Source organism: Trichoderma reesei (genome assembly GCF_000167675.1).
Source record: "Trichoderma reesei QM6a unplaced genomic scaffold TRIREscaffold_26, whole genome shotgun sequence".
In the NCBI taxonomy this organism is placed as follows: Eukaryota; Fungi; Ascomycota; class Sordariomycetes; order Hypocreales; family Hypocreaceae; genus Trichoderma; species Trichoderma reesei.
Window position 1 is genome coordinate 39,001 of NW_006711173.1, and position 19,946 is coordinate 58,946.

At 54.0% G+C, this 19,946-nt stretch overlaps 8 protein-coding genes across 8 annotated transcripts; 5 read left to right on the top strand and 3 right to left on the bottom strand.

The window, feature by feature from the left end:
* Positions 1 to 941: 941 nt before the first annotated feature.
* TRIREDRAFT_81586 (uncharacterized protein) lies at positions 942 to 1,674 on the top strand. Its single transcript, XM_006968769.1, has one exon. It carries the CDS (start codon positions 999 to 1,001, stop codon positions 1,518 to 1,520), a length of 522 nt encoding a protein of 173 aa, XP_006968831.1. The 5' UTR covers positions 942 to 998; the 3' UTR covers positions 1,521 to 1,674.
* Positions 1,675 to 1,976: 302 nt separating this feature from the next.
* Positions 1,977 to 2,426, top strand: TRIREDRAFT_68876 (uncharacterized protein; the record flags this gene model as incomplete). The annotated part of the gene is made up of 3 exons (XM_006968770.1): positions 1,977 to 2,039; positions 2,119 to 2,230; positions 2,311 to 2,426. The coding sequence occupies 3 exons, from the start codon at positions 1,977 to 1,979 to the stop codon at positions 2,424 to 2,426; spliced, it is 291 nt and encodes a 96-aa protein (XP_006968832.1).
* A 1,215-nt stretch (positions 2,427 to 3,641) lies between these two features.
* On the bottom strand, positions 3,642 to 5,955 carry TRIREDRAFT_51846 (uncharacterized protein). The gene is made up of 3 exons (XM_006968819.1): positions 5,787 to 5,955; positions 4,430 to 5,503; positions 3,642 to 4,368 (listed from the first exon to the last, which is right to left on the bottom strand). Exons 2-3 carry the CDS (start codon positions 5,352 to 5,354, stop codon positions 3,683 to 3,685), a joined length of 1,611 nt encoding a protein of 536 aa, XP_006968881.1. The 5' UTR covers positions 5,355 to 5,503; positions 5,787 to 5,955; the 3' UTR covers positions 3,642 to 3,682.
* Positions 5,956 to 7,620: 1,665 nt separating this feature from the next.
* Positions 7,621 to 9,263, top strand: TRIREDRAFT_111326 (uncharacterized protein; the record flags this gene model as incomplete). Its single annotated transcript, XM_006968771.1, has 2 exons — positions 7,621 to 8,827; positions 8,905 to 9,263. 2 exons carry the CDS (start codon positions 7,621 to 7,623, stop codon positions 9,261 to 9,263), a joined length of 1,566 nt encoding a protein of 521 aa, XP_006968833.1.
* A 950-nt stretch (positions 9,264 to 10,213) lies between these two features.
* On the top strand, positions 10,214 to 12,348 carry TRIREDRAFT_81591 (uncharacterized protein; the record flags this gene model as incomplete). The annotated part of the gene is made up of 1 exon (XM_006968772.1): positions 10,214 to 12,348. The coding sequence occupies one exon, from the start codon at positions 10,214 to 10,216 to the stop codon at positions 11,900 to 11,902; it is 1,689 nt and encodes a 562-aa protein (XP_006968834.1). The 3' UTR covers positions 11,903 to 12,348.
* A 169-nt stretch (positions 12,349 to 12,517) lies between these two features.
* On the bottom strand, positions 12,518 to 14,197 carry TRIREDRAFT_5578 (uncharacterized protein; the record flags this gene model as incomplete). Its single annotated transcript, XM_006968750.1, has 1 exon — positions 12,518 to 14,197. One exon carries the CDS (start codon positions 14,195 to 14,197, stop codon positions 12,518 to 12,520), a length of 1,680 nt encoding a protein of 559 aa, XP_006968812.1.
* Positions 14,198 to 15,524: 1,327 nt separating this feature from the next.
* TRIREDRAFT_42053 (uncharacterized protein) lies at positions 15,525 to 16,151 on the top strand (the record flags this gene model as incomplete). The annotated part of the gene is made up of 2 exons (XM_006968765.1): positions 15,525 to 15,748; positions 15,815 to 16,151. Coding segments are annotated over 2 exons (561 nt in total), but the record flags the coding sequence as incomplete, so codon positions are not given.
* Positions 16,152 to 16,508: 357 nt separating this feature from the next.
* On the bottom strand, positions 16,509 to 18,377 carry TRIREDRAFT_68705 (uncharacterized protein; the record flags this gene model as incomplete). The annotated part of the gene is made up of 3 exons (XM_006968820.1): positions 16,509 to 17,213; positions 17,292 to 17,846; positions 17,904 to 18,377. The coding sequence occupies 3 exons, from the start codon at positions 18,375 to 18,377 to the stop codon at positions 16,509 to 16,511; spliced, it is 1,734 nt and encodes a 577-aa protein (XP_006968882.1).
* Positions 18,378 to 19,946: the final 1,569 nt, after the last annotated feature.

Below are 19,946 nucleotides of genomic sequence, written 5' to 3' on the forward strand. Positions count from 1 at the left end.
AGATCAGCCAAGGCCAGGGAGTGCGGAGAACCACAAGTCGTTCGTTCGTTGCCTGCCGGCTGTCAATGCCTGATTTGGATCTCCAGTGCGAAAGTTCCAGATGGCCAGATGGCCAAAATTTCCCGCCCCCCTCCTTCGGGTCGTCGGCCTCGCATCGCACAGGCTCGGCAGCCCGTGATCCGAGCAAGGCGAGGCACACGAAACTGCTTGTTCATGCAGCACGTTTGGCTGCGATCCACCGCATTGAGTCGTGTTGTTTGCGATTGGCATCTCGCTTGGTTTGACCCGGGGCGAATGGTTCGATTCGATTCTAGGTAATTAGTAATCCAGTCGTTAGCTAGCGATTCTCCTTGCGGGCCACGGCAACAGCTCCAGCACTCAGCTGTGGCTAGGGAAGCCTCTCCGTGGGGCTTGTTGGGAGAGACAGGAGAAAGCAGGGGTCATGATTCGTCTCGTTTGCTTGGTACGAGAAGGCCGTTGGTTTTGGAGTACGGAATTGCACCTGTCATTGGCTCCGTGAGTAGAGGATGAGGTCGTAAGGAGGCGGAGTTTGGACTCGAATGACGGAGTTGGAAGATGGAGTTGGAAGATGGAGATGGAGATGGAGATGGAGATGGAGACGGAGAAAGAGACGAAAGAGGAGGAGCGACTGGGCAGCCGTGCACACCCGTACTTGCTTGCACCAGGAGCGTGCCTGATACAGCGGCAAGAGTGGTTCTGGCAAGTGCAACTTGGGGCTACGAGTACGTGTACGAACCATGGCAGGTGGAGGATATAGAATTGCAGAAGGTGCCAGATATATCCAGATCTCCAGACTCTCGTCTATATATACCCAAGGCCACTCCCGCTCTCTTACCAGAGTTCATAGCCAGACCAAGAGACATCGACCACAACTATCCTCTACACACTCACACTCACACTTACACGCACCTCCAAACAAACAACCGCTCTTCCAAAGCCGAACCATCATCATCAACCACAAACTCCAACCGCCCACCATGAGCTACTCTCTCTACGACGCCACCGTGCCTCTGGCCCAGAACGCCCTCAAGGCCCTCACCAGCATTCTCAAGAAGGGCGAGGCTGCTCCCAACGGTGCCAGCCTCCTCAACGCCCGCATCCACCCCGACATGCTGCCTCTGACCTTCCAGGTCAAGATGGTCACCGACACCACGACCAAGCTCGTCGCCCGCCTGACCGGCACTGAGCCTCACGCCTGGGAGGGCGAGATCGAGACGTACGCCGACTGCTACGCCCGCATCGCAAAGGCTGAGGAGATCCTCGCCTCTGCCAGCAAGGACGTCATCAACCAGCGCCAGAACGAGACCGTTAACGTCGGCATGGGATCTCTGGGAACCTTCGCCATGAGCGGCCCCAACTACGTCAACGGATATGTTCTGCCCAACATCTTCTTCCACCTGTCGACCGCCTACAACATCCTGCGCAAGGAGGGCGTGCCCCTGGGCAAGGCCGACTACATTACGTCTTTTATCGGCGAGTTCCTGACCAACAAGGTGTAATGGATCAGTGGAGGAGAATAACGAACAATTGTTGAAAGAATCGTTTAAGGCGCAGACAACTATAAGACTAATCGTTTGTGTTTGATTATGGAGGAGAGCGCACTGGAATGATTTGATGATTTGAACCTATACCCAACAGCTTCACTTCTAGACGGGGAGACGAGGACGCATAAGCATAGAGCAACTGATAGACAATATCAATTACTTGCATTTGCTTTCACATGAACAGAGCTCAAATTTGACATTGCTGCCGTGAATATGACAAGACGTGACGTCGGAGGATGCGCATGTTTATCCGCAGTCGCCGCAGAGGCACATGCAGCTTTACCTCAGCATCATCTCGCGACTAAATCTGCGCCAATCTTTTATTCTCCGAATCCTACAAAACCCATCACCCTTGCCTCTTCCCAACCCTTCTTCCCCGCCACGTGAGGCTGCGAGCTCGTGACAGGCACCATGTCGCCGTTATGGTATGCGCTTCGGCTCATCCAGGCCTTTGAAGACAGAATCATCGAATCCGTACGTGCCCTGCGTGACACTACCTTACCTTACCAGCTTCTGGCCCGAGAGTTGAGAGAGTCGCTGACACAGCACCCAGATCCTCCGCCAGCCAGGCTTCCACCGCGCCGTCGGTCGCATCCATCGCGCCATTCACGAGAAGCAGCATGGCCGCAATCCGCACGAGCCGCTTGCGCCCGGAGAAGCTACAGGTATGCTGCTGCAACGAGAAAGTAGTGGGAATGCTGTATAGAGGACGAGAGGCTAATGAATGATCAATGATCTATTGCAGCCGATCCAAATCCTAGCAGCCGAGCCGACGGCTTCTTCAAGCATTTCCTGAGCGAGCTGAAGAATCAAGCTCGTGGGAAGCCGAGCGACATTTCCGACAAGCCGCCGACGAAGTGAAGCGATTCTGCGACTTTGCGGTTCGAAACGAAAGTCTTTCTGCGCCATTGCGTCTCTCGGGTTTCAGAGTCTCTGCGAGCGGAGGATGAAACCGAGTTAGACGTCGATATGCCGGCGATCGCCACTCTGCGCAGCGCATGGGTGTCGCCCGTCTCCGAGCCAGAGACATCGATACTAGGTACGCTGTCGGCCGTGCCGCCGTTGAGCGCATACGCTCTTGACGACGCGATGCAGCATTGAGGCACACTGGGCGCTTGGCTTGGCCTACGATCACTTTTCTTCACGAGAGCAGTATCGTACATTCGGCAGCATGCGGTACCGACCTGCGGTGCGCTACGTCTATCAACAATCATACAATAAGGAGAGAAGCCGACGGTTCTACGTAGGGTGATAAGGTGGCGACGCGCCATACCAAGATCGAATCTGAAAAGGCATACGTGGGATCGGGATATTGTTCTACAGCAAGAGACACAGCGCCGTATAGATAGGTTTCATGTCAGCCATGAATACTACCATGAATAGTACACGTCAACCGCTCTTTGTATGTCCACGTAGTATCACAATGTTCAGCCTCGTTAATCCCTGACAATGTGCGTTAGTTGATTTACGTTGGTAGGTCACGGCGTCATGGACATTTGCAAATGAAGCTTCTCGAGCATTCGCATGCCCTGTGGCAATCTGCATGATGTAGCCATATATATGTATTTAGCGCATGGCCTTTCAACAACAAATCCGATATGGTGTAGTGGCTAACATCGCTCGCTCTCATCCTTCGAGTGCCGAGCAGCCCTGGGTTCGATTCCCAGTATCGGAGATCTTTCTTTTTTCCTTCCTCTTCTTGCCTCATTTGTTCCCCCCCCTCCCTCTTCTCCCCCCTTTTGTTTGTTCCTTTTTCTTCTTCTTCTTCTTCTTCTTCTTCTTCTTCTTCTTCTTCTTCTTCTTCTTCTTCTTCTTCTTCTTCTTCTTCTTCTTCTTCTTCTTCTTCTTCCTCTTTTTTTTTTTTTTTTTTTTATTCAGATTGCTCTAGATCAATGAACTCAGAGGTGAGAGAGACAACTCAAGAGCACCCGCGCTTGCCTCAACAAGAGTATGAAGAATCATTCATTGACTGCAGATCTTGACATGCTCAATTATCCTAGAATTGTGCGACCAACAAGTCGCTATCCAGTTTCCTATATTATCATCTCATATACATGAGCCAAATCGTTTGCCTATTCGAGTGTGAATGTCATGTCGCTGAAACTGTTTCCCCCTGCTCATGTGGCAAACTGCCCCCAATCTCCCCAATTAGGCGGGAGGCCGATATCAAGGTTTGCTTCCAGGGCATCTTCCACTGCGTCAAGGTTGAAGTTGGGGTCAATGTGCCCAAACACGTCCTGCCCGGAAATGGCCTCGATGACGGAAAAGTCAAGGACGTTATCATAGCCCATGGTGTGATTCATGGGAGGCGCCTCTCCTGACGGCGTCGGTCCCGCGTCCTGTGGTGTTGAGCTGTCGTGATTCTTGGGCACAGGCTTCGGCTGTACCTCAGCAGGTTGGGGGCTCAAGTCCTTGGCCAGCGTGTTGGCAGCGCGCTCCATTTCCCTCAGGACGCCCTCTCCGAGCCCGGCAACAACTCCGGCGCTCCAGTAATGGTCTCCATAGGTTCGGAGGAGGTCACAATTTCTCTTGAAGGCGCTCATGGCTCGTGCGCGGAACATTGGCAGCCGGCTGTGCCTCATCTTTCGATACTCAACGCTCAAAGCGAGAGATACAGCGTAGGGAATGAATGGAAAGGAGCTCAGGCAGTCTCTTGGTACTGCACATGCGATGCGCTCGGCTGCCAATGAGCGGCGGGCATTGGCAGACGGCGGCGGTAATGTCGAGGCCGCGATTCTTGTTCCTGGCCGAGGCAGTCGGCATGATAGGATGATGACAGCATGGTAGAATGTCTCGATAGTAGCTGGGCGAACTCGTTAGGGGTGCTCTACAATATAACGGGCCTGTAGGTCGGGGAAGCTTACCGATAAGTGATGTTGGGACTTTGAGTGCGTCTGCGTCCACAATCATGGCTTCAAGAACCGGGAGGTCAATGTATGCGACCTTATCGAAGCCAGACACTTGGGCACTCGGACCAGGGCGGTACAATTCCACCACCTTGTCTAGCCACTGTGCCACTGATAGCAAAAGGCGAAAGGCAGGCTCGCGCTTCCTGATACATGCGTCAAGATCGGCTCCTATATCCCTTTCGTGGATCAGACACGGTCGTCCATACATGGCGGCGTTGATCCGGTCGAGCGCCCACACAGCGCAAAAGAGGTTTTCCAAGTCGCTGAAGTTGGGTCCGTCATATCTCAAAAGGTGCAGTCCCAGAGTCTGGATGTGATGGATCGCCCTACCACCAAGCTGGGCCGGCAAGTCGGACTCCTCAGCGCAGGTGGGCTGTGTGTACAGAGACAGCATAGTCAATGCTTGTATATGCACGACCCTGTCGGGGATAATGCTGGTCTCCAGGATAGCACGAACTGATGAAGACAATGTGCTGGAGAATTCGGCGGGCCGTAGCGGGTTGGGGCCCTTGTTGTTCAGACGCAGGAACGGCGTCATCTCTGGATCGGAACCGGCTGCCAGACAAGCAAGTTGCCGTAGGACGATGTTGGCGGGATTGTCCGTGGGCCCGTCGAGGGCGGCTACTGGGATGACGGGAAAGATGGGATGAACCTTTTGCAGAAACACCCTCTTGAGTCGCACATAGTCCGCGTCAGGGGGCAAGCAGGTCAGGCAGTGCTCGCGGACAAAGGGAAGCATGAAGCCGTCCATAACGGGCGGAGGCCGCGATGTGATGAACTGGGACGGCTGACTGGTGGTGGTTGAGGGAAACCAGATGCCCACGTCCCCCTTCTGCGACGAGGCGCGAGTCACGTTGGGGACTGCCGCCTCCATGAACATGCCCTCGGGGTTCAAGTCACCTACAAAGCGCGACGACTGCGGCCGCGCGACAGCATCAGGCGTGCCGTTTGCTGGGGCTCGGCCATTGCCGTAGGCTGATGGGAGAGGACGCCGCAAGGGAGGTGGCGGATTGGTGCTGCTGAGACGGCCTCTGGCTGCCGGCGAGGTGGCGTCTTCCCCAACAAGGGGCCTGGAGCGGGCTGAAGGCGCGAGTGAGGATACTGAAGCTGCAGGTCTTTTTTGCTCAAGGCAGTGTCAGCGCAGTCTTGACAAACTCGCACAGGTCGCGCAGTCAAAGGGGGGGCTGAGTGGCCTCACGAGGACTGAGAAGGTGACGCCCCCAGCGGGCCTTTGTGGTCGTTGAATGAGGCGTCATCAGCCATGGCATCTTCCGCATGGTTGCATTTTCGCTTCAGCGGCAACGGCGACGACGGTCAGCAAACTCCTTATGGCCAGCGGGCGGGAGACTTTGTGAGGCGCATCGCGATACCTTCTTCCGCCTGCACGAGTCACAGGCTTGGTGGACTTGTCTGCGTTTCACGGGCAAACCGCCGCGGGCGGGATCCGACGCGACGAACTTGACTCTGAGTGCGGGCGCGGCCATGGCGACATTGTCGTGCTCTTGGGTCTGTGGTCTGCGAGGCGGCACAGGAGACAGAATCTACATGGACTCGGCACCTGAAGGCGGCGTCATCTTCCTGTAGACTTGAAGAGGCGGTTTGGGTAGGTAAGTAGGTATGTGATGTGATGCCGGGTGTGTAGAGGCAGGTGAAGCAAACGAGGCGATATGCCGTGATGAAAGCGTCTCGATGAGCTTAGGCAGCTGGTGAGATTGGATCGGTGGTAACCCGGAGGAATCTGAACAAATGGGATCCAGCAACCTGGAATCCTTCCAGTCACTTTTCGCCTTGGTGGACGGCGTGCACTCGGTAAGGGAACCTGGAACCTCCACTGGTAACTGGCACTAACCCCAGCCGCCAAACCGTTAGCGGAGGTGGGCGCTATAGACTGGAGCCTTGCCCGCCTAAAGATTGCTGTGCCCACCACCTGAGCGGCGAATATCGATCCAATCTTGAGAGCACATAGTTGATCGCAGAGGATCAGACCGGTACCAATCCCCAGTGAACACTTGCCCGATCATAAAACTTGCCTGTTGATGCTGCTATAAGCTCCATCTCCAACAGTACATCGTTGGGCACCTCCTACAGGTTCTCCAAGTCTCCAATGTATTGATCGGAACAATGTTAACACTTCAACGTTACGGACAATCGAAGGTTCGGATGAGTCACCACGATTCAGTGTTGTTAATGCACCCTCAAGCTTTCATCTCGACCAAGACGTGCAGTTTATGATTACTATGTAGGCAGTGAATAACCCATCAGAGCTGTCCTCTCATTATCGCAATTTGCTATACCAGTACAGAGGTACACACTCCCATGCTTCGGAAACATTGCCCTGAAAGCAGCGACGGTTTCTTCTTCGTGCAAGCACTTGGCGTCTACCTTAGGTCGATTCTAACCTGCAACTTCAAAAGTGCTGCCATCATGTTGCAGATGCTCTCTTAATCTTCATCACTTGTCACGTCCTTTTACAGGCACTCATAAGCTTGACGGCGATGTTGGGTGAGAACAGGACCGTCATCAAGTAAGAGGGGCTCTGCAAAGCACACACCAAGGCCTCCATTCAATATTTGCTACGTCCATCATCACCTCCCTGGGATGAATGTTCCATTACGCCATCATCACATTATTTGATACCGCCGCCAAAACAGCACTGAAAGCTGGTGATCAGTAGCAAGCTACAAGTTACTGTACCACACTCACCATGTCAACACCAAATGGGATGTACACGGGTTCCAGTGACCTCTGTCACAGCTGAAGTTCAGCTAATCTACTTCCTTTCATGGAATATCAAACGCCTATCACGCCCGTTATCTCATGAAAAGGCCACAATCAAGGTCAAGTTGAGGTATGAGGTGTGATTGTGAGCTGTCCATGTGAACAATCCGAGTAGCGATCCATGGCATCAAACCGTTATGATTCCTTTGGGGCTCGCTCTTACATCATTACGTGAAGACAGATGACTATCAAAAGGTCAAGCGAAATCGGTCTCCTGATAGTTGCCGTCAACTATAAAGGTCGTATATCAGATGCACTTTGTCTATATATATGAGCGACCCCCCTACGGCTGAACCCCCCGTTCCATTTGGGAGAAGCACCATCCATTCTGACCCTTTCCCGCCGTCAACCCACCATTCTCGATCATCATGATGCCCCTATTCGACATTGCTTACTTTGTACAGCGAGATAGACAGGCTGCTGCTGCTGCCACCCCTGGTCGCGAGCCTCCTCCGGTTCCACCTCGCGCTCCTCGAACCTCGCAGTCGTTGGAAGACCAACAGCCGTCCACCGCTCGCGAGCAGTACTATCAACTGCATAGAGACCCCGTTCAGCGACCTTGGTACTATCGAAAGCGCATGCTGCCGTTTGCCATTGCCATGACCATCTTCTCGACGCTGCTGAGCTGCGTCATGCTGGCGGTGACACTGACCCGAAAGTCGTTCCTCATGACAAAGGCTCATCCCACAGAGACCATCACACAGTCGGCGCTGACCTTGTCCTCATTTTCAACAACCTTTCCACAAGAGAATCCAAGCTTGATGACTGCGGTGGACAGCTCTTCAGTGCCGCTTCCCACGACGGTGAGTGGACTGCCATCCATGACTACCGATACAACATCTGCGGCTTCGCCTTCTGCAAGTCCAGCTGTTCCGATCCTCTCGTCTTCAGATCTCGCCTCGGTGTATATTGACCGGCGTGATAGTAGGGATAGCTGGGAGATTCTAATATGGCAGGACGGAGCGGGATCTCTGGTTTACATGGAAGGGGATTCTGAGCGAAAGGGCCTTGGACGGATTCGAGATGTGCTTCAAGGCGCTCTGGCGGCTAAAGATGGGACTCCCATGGCCGCCGTGGTGGATGATACCGATAGTGCTCACTTGTTCTATCTTGACGAGAACAATGTGGTTTCCCATATCTTCATGACCTCAGGCGGCAGCTGGAAAGTCGGGGGTCTGTCCACTGGAACCAATCGTATGACTGCACACGGCAAATCGAAGCTCTCGGCGGCGTTCCACCAGGGTGAGCATGAGACCCACGTGGTGGTGCTTTCGTACCAGGATCCAGACGAAAAGTTGCAACTCGCAATGTCAGAGGATGCCAGGAAGGGCGACTGGTATATCGTCGAATTTGACTCCTTCTCAGGACGCCACGGGGTTGGAGATTGGGAGGGGGTTGGCCACGCTATTGCAGGGGATTGGCAGAATAAGAAACAAGAACCTGATGGATCGTTTAACGGGCTCTTGATGGCTGTGGAGAATGAAGGGGAGATTATGCCCTGGGAGTGCTCAGTGGACTTTCATGCTTCGTCAACGAAACAGGTTGAGTGCCATGTACTGGACAAGACTTTTCTTGGTAGGCAATAACCATATGGCCTTGCGTTGAACGTTTCAAGATCTCAAGAGCAGTGTTGACAAGACTTTATGACCTAGATACTAACGGAGAGGGAATATCTCTATCTTCTCGGACAAACCAACTTGGTTGGGTACGAACCGGCCACGGCCAAGGCAAAGCACCGGCGCAGACGCTGCCGTACGAGTATGCGTTCCTATACCTAGACTCACAAGGAAGTATACACGAGAACCGTGTGGGAGTTGACGTCGAAAGGGTTGCGGGAGATGGGTTTCATGGCGATATGGGCTTTGAAAGTCTTGCAACGAATGGGAACAAGACGGTGTATGCGAAATCTGGGAGCAGTGTTGTGGTGTTTCGGCTGGATGATGATGGGTGGCGGTGGAGGCTCGATGGAATTGTCAACACGACCATATCTGAGACTGACTCATCGAGTTGATGATTGCCATGGTCTAAATATATGTCGATGCAATTGTTTGGTTAAAGGTCTAATTTGGGCTGGCCTTGGTTTGTTGTTTAGTGAGGATTTGCGTTCTTGCGCTTGACAACAACAATTGCTGATACTGGCAGTACTGCCATGGAATATGCAGTGCCAGTTTAATCATAACAAGATGCCTGATCAGTTTTGTCTGAGTCCAATCATCATTGTTTGATTCCCGTCACATTTCAATCTATTGTATCCCCCCACATCCAACAACGCGTTGCTCTCCCTTGACAATGAGGGCTGAATGATGGGTATCAGCTCGCTGTATAAAGCACAGGCTAATTGTTCATGACTTGGTTTACTTCGGGCCCTTCACTCGATAGGCACAAATGTATACTGTCTTTAACCACCTGACAAAGGGACCTTTATGTCTGCTTCATGTGAGTCCTAATATTATCCGAAGAGATGAAAGCACTTGGTAGAGACACCTGAATGCTCCTCCGGAGGCAGTGGGGCCGTCACTCCGATGAGCTCGGGCGCTAAGCCCCAGCAGGCAAAAAGTAAACAAAAAAAAAGGTGATGCCCCAAGTCTCAAATTGCAGGGGTTCGTTGTTTGCTGCAAGGGATACACGCAAACTATGTAGTAGTATGCGCGAACACGGGCATGAGGAGGGGAAAATGTCTCTGACGCGGTGTAATGTCATTGTGTGGGATTGTTTGTTTGTGCCGAGAAGGAAAAAAATGCATGTGGGCTGTTTATCATTGCCAGAGTCGACATCAAAACATGCATGCTGGTCCTCCTCCTCATCGGGTATAAGCTGGCATCACCCCCTCACCTGTCCCGATCCAATCACGTACTGCATTGGAAACATCTCCTAAGAGAGAGAGAGAGAGCGAACTCGAGTCCCAAGGAATATTAAATTCAGTGATAATACACTATTTCTTTCCATACGCCGAACCTCGATATGCAAGACTTGGACACCCCCATTGCGTTGCGTCGCAGCCGGCGCGTAAACGCCAAATCGGCATCCCCTCCAGCCATGCCCTCACCACCAATGACGCCTCACAGAAGAAAGAGAGGCTTCTGCTATTCTGATCCCGGCCCTTCCATCTCGAGCGGCCTCACGCCAATGGTACGACGCACATTTCTGGCCGAGACCCCAAAGGGCCGACGGCTCGTCAGCATGACGCCCAGCCCAACTCCTCGATCCAAGAGGCACTCAGACGCGGCGGGCGACCTCAATCTTCATCAGACCATTGACGGCCGCGTTGAGCGTCGGATACGGCGCAATGGCTTCCGGGACATGCTCAACAGGATGCAGAAGGAGAAGCGGCGCACAGAACAGTCGGCTCAGACGCAGGTCGAGAAGCTCAAGGCCGAGGTCAGGGCGCGAGACAGGGAGATTTACAACCTGCAGAATGCGACCGTGATCATGGACACGGAACGGATTTGGGATCTGGAGCAGCAGGTTCGCAGGCTTAAAGGCGAACTTGCGAAGAGGAGCTTGGTCAAAGAGGAAGCTACTACTCAGTATTACAGCTGGGCGGAGCCGTCGATTGAGGTGCTGAGAAATGATGAGATGGACATGACTGAGAACGATACACAGTTTGGCGGCCAGGCTGTTGTGAGGGTCAAGGCGAGCCCGTCAAGAGCAAGGTCGTCCTTTCTGACGCCTCCTCCCACAAGTCCGACGGTGCCTGCATCTCCATGCTACAGGGAAGCCTCCCCGTCGCCGTCCTCTCGCCACCCGCAAATGGGCTTCCAAGAAGAACCGGACCATCAGCATCTGGAAGAAGAGATTGCATCCCTACGGTTCAAAGTACAGCAGCTGACGGCAACTCTGGACTCGTACAAGGCGTTATGTGGACGAATCAGCAACACTCTGTCGAACGGCTCCGTCGAAAGGAAAGCTGCCGCTTCTTCCTTCGAAGCAATAGAGAAGCAGGTCCAGCTGCTGTTCCAGAACTTGTCCGACCGGGCTGCTGAGGCTAGGCGTCTTACGTCTGCCATTGGACAGCTAGGCTTTCCTGGTAATGATGCAAGCGAGATGATTGTGTCGGTTGCAGCTGGATTTCGAGACGCTCGCATCGAGCTTGAGTATCTCACGCCAGACGAAGTGATGCTGCCCTTTACCCGTCGGGGCTCAGAGGTGCTTGACCTGCTATTGACGCGGTTGAGGGCCTTGACGAAGAAGTCGAGGGAAGACGATGACACAATTGACGAGTATCATGAGATTGAACAGTCTCTACGCAAGGAGCTTGGCTCACAGGAGACTGTCATGGACGAGCTCAATCGGAAAATAGCGACGGCATATGGCATGCTGGACGAAAAGGATGGGCGCATCAGGGAGCTGCAAGCTGGTAATGACAGACTTCAGGGTGCTGTTGATGGCTACGTCCATGATATCGCCGAGCTTCGGAGAGTAGTGGAAGGGATGGCGAATGGACAACAGGAGTTGAGATTTGCGCATGCCGCTCAGCAACAGTTGAGTCAAGAGGCGCTCACAGCTCAGCATGCCATCATCGCCAGTCTGGAGGCCAGGATCGAAGAAGAGAGGAACAAGGCCAAGGATGCCATGGATTCGGTAAAGGGAGAGCTGCAACGAGTTCTGCTCCTGAGCCAGAGCTTCCTCCATGCTACTGCTACACCATGAAGTAGACGCAAACAATGTAATAAAAAACAATCAATCTTTCATAACATTTCATCCATCGTATAACATCAAATACCTAACATGAAAGCAACTATATAGATCATCGTCTCGCTATGCGGCTTGCTAACGCTGTGTGTAGTATGAGGGGGCGGGGGAGGGAAAAGGATGTGCTGAACAGGAGCCAAGTGCAGATGCATAGAGTCATTGACGCGTATAAGCTCTTTCGAGAAGGAAAAAGCAAGAGAACCCAAAACCCAAAACTGAAAACAACAACCAAAAAAATATCATGAGACGAACCAAACGAATGCCAATTTCCCCACAAGAACGAATGCCGAGTTTCCAAATGAACGAATGCCGAATTTCCAAACGAGTGCCAGGTTTTTTCCCCTTCTCATCTCATCCACCACCTCGTCATCACCCCCCCCTTGAGGAGCGTCGAAAAGGGGGATAGGGGTGTACTCTCTCTCTCTTCACCTCTCTCTCTTCACCTCTCTCTCTTCATCTCTCTCTCTTCATCTCTCTCTCTTCATCTCTCTCTCTTCATCTCTCTCTCTTCATCTCTCTCTCTTCATCTCTCTCCCTCTCCAAGTCTCTCTCTCTCTCCATCTCTCTCTTCCTTTATTTCGCAAACTTCCAGTTGGGCGTGTAATCCGGATGCAGCTCGAGCCCCAGGACCAGGGCTCGAAATAGCTCAATGGGCATGTAGTTTGCCTTGAGGAACGAGTCGTTAAACTCCTTCTCCGTCATGTGGCCGCCCTCAAGGATCTCGCGGCGCAGCTCAAACAGCTGCAGGGCGCCGAGCATGTAGCCGGCCTGGTAGAGCGGCCCGTAGTCGCCGTTGAAGGAGCGGCGGACCTCGGCCTCGGCGGTGGAGCGCTCGTGGCCGACCCATTCGACGAGCAGGTCGATGCACTCCTGGGGCGTGAAGAGGCCGAGGTGGAACTTGACGGAGAAGACGATGCGGGCGCAGCGGTGCATGCGCCAGAACATGGCGCCGATGCGGTCCTCGGCCGACTCGAAGAAGTCGCCGCGGTCCCAGAAGACGTACTCCCAGTACATGGCCCAGCCCTCGGTGCTGAAGGGCGTGCGGAAGAGCTGGCGGTGGCTGTTGTGCCGCTCGCTCATGAAGAGCTGCAGCCGGTGGCCCGGGATCATCTCGTGGAAGGCCGTCGCGCGCGCAAAGTGGCGGTTGTTGCCGCGCATCACCATCTTCTTGAGCTCGTGCGGCATGTCGGCCGTCGGGTAGGCCACCATGATGAGGGGCCCGCCGAGGAAGAAGGGGGCGACGCGCTGCATGTCGGGGCTCATCATGGTCATGCGCGACGCCTCCTCGGCCAGCGGCGGCACCGTCACCAGGTCGTGCTCCTTGACGAAGGCGGCGCCCTCGCGCACCAGCCGCTTGACGAAGCCCGTCTGCTCGCCGGGCGGCACCGCGTGCTTCTTGACCGAGTCGAGCGCCTTCTTCCAGTTGTCGCCGTAGCCGAGCTCCTCGGACGCGGCCTTCATCTGCAGCTCGCAGTAGTGGAACTGCTCCTTGGCCAGCGTGATGAGCTGCTCGGGCGTGTAGGGGATCATCTCCGCCTCGAGCTCCGCCAGCAGCGCCTCGCGGCCCAGGGGCTCGCCGATGATGTCGCCCGTCTCGCCCTGGTGCATGCCCGCCAGCTTGCTCTGGATGAGCGGGATGAAGTGCGAGAGGGCGTCGTCGGCCGCCTTCCACGGCGCCGTCGCCCACCAGTCGAACATGGGGTCGTACGAGGCGTAGAAGGCGTGGAACTCGTGCAGGTGGCCGCGCAGCTCCGTCACCACCTTGGACGCCCGGAACGCCGCCGTCTTGCTGATCTTGATGCGGTCGTTGTCGATGCCCTCCCTGACCTGGTTGACCAGCCGGGCAATGTCGTCGAGCTGCTGCGCCACCCGCTCGTTGTTCAGGGGGTCCACGTCCCGCCGCGCCTCGCACAGCGCCGTGACGAGCTGGGCAAAGGGGATCAGCCGCTGGATCTCCTTGTTGGCCTCCTTCTGGGCGTACAGCTGGTGCGCCTTGCGCCGCAGGAAGTTGCGCAGCAGCAGGAAGTCGACCTTGTCCGACTGGCTGAGGGCCTCAAAGTCGAGGCTGAAGAGCGCCTTGAGCTCGTCCGAGAAGTAGCGGCGCAGGCGCTCGTGGCGGCCCGGCGACACGGAGATGCTGTAGAAGGTCTCGAGCTCCTCCACGTCGACGCGGATCCGGCGCACGCGGTCTGGCAGCGACTCGGACGACGCCGTCTGCGCCGGCTTGGGCAGCGCCACCCAGAGGTCGTCCATGTTGCCGCCGCTTCCCACGGGGCTCGTCCCGCCGCTGGCGCTCGACAGGCGGCTGCCATTGCTGCCGTTGCTGCCGTTGAGCGACGGCGCCGTCGACCGAGTCGTTGACCGGGTCGTCTCGGCCGTCTCGATCTGGCTCGTGTCACTCATTGCGGGATCTCTCTGGTCTGATGGCTCTTGATCGGGATACTAGTAGATATTACACCAAGGTCAACAGAATCAAGACCAAGGCGGAACTAGTAGACAAAACACAAAAAACAAAACAAGGACAAAACAGCACGACAATGGATCCAAAGGGGGGCGCGGGCAGCTCCGAATCGTTGCTGTAAAGCTCCGCGCTAGGGAGTTGAGCTGCGTTTATACGGTGAGAGGGGGGGAGGAGAGAAGCTGTTTTTTTCCGCCATTGCATGGGGGAGGGGTGAGAGAAGCTCCAGTCCTTGCCTTGCCATTGTCCCGTCGATACGCGCGACTTGTTTCTAGCTCGTCTGGGTTTTCCTGCTCCTCATTGACGTGTCCGTGGTTATGCTCGATGGGGACAGACGTTATGTCGACGCTGCATAAAATAGTGTACGTGTAGCTTCAATGCTCGCCTCCGCAATGCTCCGGGCACGTGTGGCTCTGTCCTGGTCTGTCCTGTCCAGCCGACAGCGGCCTTGTCGACAACCATGTCCGAACATGCAGGAATCACCTGTTGGGCCAGATGGAGGTGAGAGAGTTGAGAGTGAGTCTTGGGATATAGTATCTATATAGTCTAGGAGAAACACGAAACCAGCAACCGGGAAATAAATTGCGCTGACCACATGGCAACCCTCTTTTCAAGCAAACAAAAGCCCGCCCTTTTTGCTCAGGCCAATTACCGACCAAGCCACAGACAGAAAAGGCGCTCTTATTTCTCCCTCGCAGTCCGGGAACTGCCTATTACGGCTTACAAACGGCTCCTCCGAAAGCCGGTGCCGACGCCTTATCGCGGGCTTGCTGTAATATTATTAAGTTGATAATGCTTCGGCGATATAACTCAGTCTGACGGGTTGGAAGTCGAAAAGCTTCAAAAGTTTTGCGACAACATAGAATATTTGTTTGACGAGCCTAAAGCGTAGAGAGAAGAGCGTCTTTGTCGAAAGGAATCATGGCTTCAACTCCCTTTCGCTCGATTCTGCGGCGGCAGCTCCAGCTACTGCATCGCCCGCAATCTCCGTTTCGCTCCCAGTCATCATTACCACCACCTTCACAGAGATCATCGCAAAAGTCAGTCAAAACATCGACAGAAACATCGGCAAACAGTCCCCCCTCTGTCGTCTCAGCACCAGGCCAAAATGCAGTCGCGCCGCCGCTCCCGTTATGGCAGCGTCTAGGCCCCGTCACCCGCCTGGCTCAAGCATACGGAAACTCCCAGAAGAAGAGGCCGTATGTGACGCAGACCATCAGCTCCATCTTCATCTTCTTCAGCGCCGACCTCTTGGCCCAGAGCATGAGTGACGACGACTACGATCCTGTGAGGACGGCGCGGAATGTCTTTATCGGGGCAGGCACTGCCATTCCGGCATATCAATGGTGAGAAGACGCTGCCTGCGTATTCGCAACCTCTATCCACGGTTCCTTACTTAACGGCCCCTATAGGTTCAAGTTCCTTGCTACACGCTTCAACTACAAGTCCCGTGTGCTGTCGCTGGGCGTCAAAATCGTCCTGAACCAGCTCCTCTTCGCAACCTACATGAATGTCTACTTCTTCAGCATGCAGGCCCTGCTCTCCGGCGACGGCATCAGCGGCGCTGTTCAGCGAGTGAGAGACACTCTGCTCACCAGCTGGATCAACTCCTGCAAGATCTGGCCCATCGTCATGGCTTTCAATCTCTCCTATGTGCCGCTGGAGTACCGAGCGCTTTTTGCCGGCATCATCAACCTTGGATGGCAGGCTTATCTGAGTCTCCTGAACAGGTGGGCTGAGGTTCGCGAGGCTGAAGCCGCCGAGACGGCAGCTGAAGCTGTGGCGCTGGCTTAGACTGCGCGAGGGGGATGCCGATCTGGTATTGTCTCGATTGTGAACTTGGATAGACGGCGGCTGTGGCTGACATGGGTGGATAAGTCTTGGAGCTCAACGCCACGCATTGCTTTTTGGATTAGATATAGTTAGATTTTCTTCTGCATCAAAATCATTGGCAGTATCACAATGGAAAACACTGTAAATTTTATATGTACGCAAGCCATTTACATCTACCAGCCTTGTGCCTTGTGAAGATGTACTCAAGGCCTTGTGAATATGTACACACAGAAACAGACAAACGAATACAATCCACCAAACACGCCTCCCCTCTTATGCCTTTGCAAGCTTAACATAGCAATCTTCCGGCAGATTTACCAAGATCTCAATGAGTTCCGGCGTATTCAGCTCCTCGTGCAGCGGCTGGAACTCAAAGTTCCACATCAACAAGGTCATTACCGTCCGTAGCTTCATATACGCCAGCCTCTTCCCGAAGCATTGTCTGGGTCCAGCTGAGAAAGCCAGAGTAGGCCCGGCATACGGGTCAAAGACTTCTTCATCTCCACCATCTGCATTCTTGACCTGCTTGAGCCATCGCTCCGGCTTGAACTCAGACACATCGTCTCCCCAATAGGGGACCTGGTCTTTGCACTCTTGCGACTCCGGCGAACGATCCGATTCGCGGACATGTAAGGCCGGTTCGGTGACGGACGGGCCGGCGAGCGCCAGCAGGACATCTGTGCCTTTTGGGATGTGGTAACCCAGGATTTGGGTGTCGCATGTGCTTGTTCGGACAATGAGAGCCGCCACGGCGGCGCAACGAAGTGTTTCTTCTATGACGGCGTCCAAGTAAGGGACCGGCGAGTCGCAAATCTCTTTCATTGTAGGGAGCCGAGAGTCTCGGTAAGCTTCGAAGTGAGCCTGTCGTAGGGCATCTCGGAGTCGAGCTTGAACGGGCTGATGGGCTGCCATGTACTTTACCCACCATGATAGGGTGGCGGCTGAGGTATCGTGGCCGGCAACAAGATATCCGAGGATCTAGTCAGGACTGAATTAGCATCTTTTCTCTCTTTCTCTCTCTCTATCTTCAGGAAGATTGATATGTCGGCAACTTACCTCATCTCGAATGGCAGGGGAGTAGTAATCCGGCAGTCGGTCGGCTTTCTTAGCAGCATTCATCTCTTGCAACAAGAGCTGATCAAGCGCACTTTCGCATCCGTCGGAACCAGATTGTAAAAGTCTCTGCAGACTCTTGTCTATCTGGCCCATGATCAACGTCTTCCTGTTCCAATGAGCTCGTGCGTGTTCGGGAGTGAGCAGCGCGAGGAACTGCGAAATGCCGGGAAACGGGCTGCTCTGGGCTATCGAGACCATTTTGGGACCGTCAAAGAGGGCATCCAGCTCAGGGATCGTCGGGGGAATTGGGAAATCTGCTGGGGCTTCTTCGTGTTCAGTAGGAATGGTCGGATAGGTGGACTGCACATGAGAAATTGCCTGCTGAAGGGCGGACTTTGCATTCTCCATGCCAAAGGCGGCGACGCATATCATGTCGAGAGTTGCCGAGTAGAGGTCTTCGGTAGCGAGGAATGGCCTTCCGTGGGCTTTTGATGACTTCAACTTCCATAGAGTAACTAGTGCAAGAGCCTTGTCGTAGATTCGAGGCGCTGATACCTGGCATGCCTGTTAGTCCACATTCTATACCCGAGCTCTGATTGCAACGAGACGAACATTGTTGAGAAACTTTGGTGTCATGAGGTCGCGAATCAGCTTCTTGTTGGACTTGAACCGCGGATCCGAAGTTTCCATCGTAAAGTGAAAGGCCGGGGCCACGAAGCCGATGCATTCCTTGGTCCTGGTCCCTCTGTCAAATTCCCTGGCTCGACGGGCGAGAATGTCGACGACTTCGCGATAATCGGACACGACGACGGTTGGAGTGCGGAAAGGAAAGATGAAGATTTGGGATAACGGGGCTCCATGCTCCCGAGGCTGAGCCCATGCCCACCGTCGACGGTATCGCGCCTCTGCCAACAAGGGTATATCTCCCCATATCGATTTCGCTGACTCTTGGTTGTATGGGATTCCGGGTATGGGCTTGGGAAGAGCGGCCAGGTAGAGGCTGTAGGTGATGTATATTACAATTCCAAGCCCCAGCCCGAGAGCAAGGAGAGGGCTGATTTCGAAGTCGAGCCCGGGCAACTTCATCGTGAAGTCCGTAACCAATGGTTTTTAGATAGTTTGACAATGGGAAACGACGAGACACAACGGCCGAGTTTGAATAACTGTTATGTAGAACGAGCCATAAGATCTGTAACGGCCTCGATTCAATCACAGAGTTGGCGGAACCGTGCAGTTCAAAACAACGGGCAGCAAGACGACGCATGGGCAGCTAGTAGTTTATTTATAAATCTTCACAGACTATTTAAACAATACATACATGAGCTGTCGAGCGCCTCTTTACCCCCTCCTATTGTCTTTCATGTTGTTGGTCGACGTGAGCGTTGGTCAAGCCCATAAGGTAGCCTCGACACAGCTCCGGCGCCTCCTCCGGTCCACATCGATTAGCACCAGACGGCTCTTTAGCCTCATTCAGAGATGGGAAGCCACACTTTGACGAGCTGAATCCTGGTCGAACATACAATCATGTGTATGTGTGTACCTTGGGTCTGTGACATTCACACCTCGGGCTTCTTTCTGTTCAACCTTGATCACCGGTTGTCTACTGCATTGGGCCCGAGGCGAAGGAGTTGTCACAGTGAACATGAGAACATTGGAAGGGCTCGGAGCAAGAAGGCACATGTCCTAAATCAGAGCGCGTATGAACAGCTTAAGGGGTGCAAGTCGCCAAGTTGGTTGTCTGAAATAACCTCACATGGGGGTTCTAACGAACCGTATCACTTGCATCCGTCATTCTGGATGTCTGCCGACAAACGACACGGCCCTTTCACGACGAGCGAAGCAGCGAATCAGTGTTGAGGATAAACGTAGTTGGACGTTGACGACAAGGTCAGGGAGTCACAGCACATACTGGTGATATTGAAGGCACTACTAGGTAGTATCATATACCGCGGATACCACCCCAGGGCTCATGCACACATCCTGCATGCAAGTGCTCCGGCTCTGAATTCGGGTGCTACTCTGTGTTGGTTGTCTCTCACTCACGGCTAGAAGCTCATATCGTCTGCCGCCGCAGCTCCGACCAATACGGCGACCCCTGAGGCCTACTACCAGTGTTTTGCCGTTTAAAAGACGGAGCAACGGGGGCTCGGCTTGCTCCGATTCGTTCGGGGCGTGAGAATCTGTGTGTGCATCACTCCTAGGCGCCGTGAACTCTTTGCTCTTGTTGTGCTGATGCTGCATCCCGCGGCTTCGGCATTTTTACATTTATTAAATGAAGGAGACTGGAGTAGTTGGTTTTCTGCAAGCATCTCTTCATGTTGGCTGTGAGTCCTTCTTTGAGCATCAAGGCCCTCGTTAGCCAGTACACGTCTAATTGTATATGGTCATGATGCTTCACAAACGGGGTTGGTGATATCGAATGCGCAAGTACATTTAGCTACCTACTCTACATCAATGTGGCATTCTTGAAGAGATAGGTTAGAGGAGTGGGCTACATACCTTATGATGAGAGGGCAGCGGAAGAAGGGGAAAAGGTGTCTTTTTCCATCATCTGACGGGATATGGCCACATTAACATGCAGGTGACGCTCTGGTGCTCGCGTTCCTCTTTGGTCACATATCTGCGGAGGAAATGCAGCGGCCTCAAGATTGATGC

What these genes read in the sequence shown, in the direction of transcription:
- TRIREDRAFT_51846 (XM_006968819.1), bottom strand. Translation starts at nt 5,354, where the DNA reads ATGTTCATGGAGGCGGCAGTCCCCAACGTGACTCGCGCCTCGTCGCAG. An exon ending in AGTCCCAACATCACTTATCG is followed by an intron (nt 4,369 to 4,429) that starts GTAAGCTTCCCC and finishes GAGTTCGCCCAG; the next exon opens with CTACTATCGAGACATTCTAC.
- TRIREDRAFT_81586 (XM_006968769.1), top strand. Translation starts at nt 999, where the DNA reads ATGAGCTACTCTCTCTACGACGCCACCGTGCCTCTGGCCCAGAACGCC.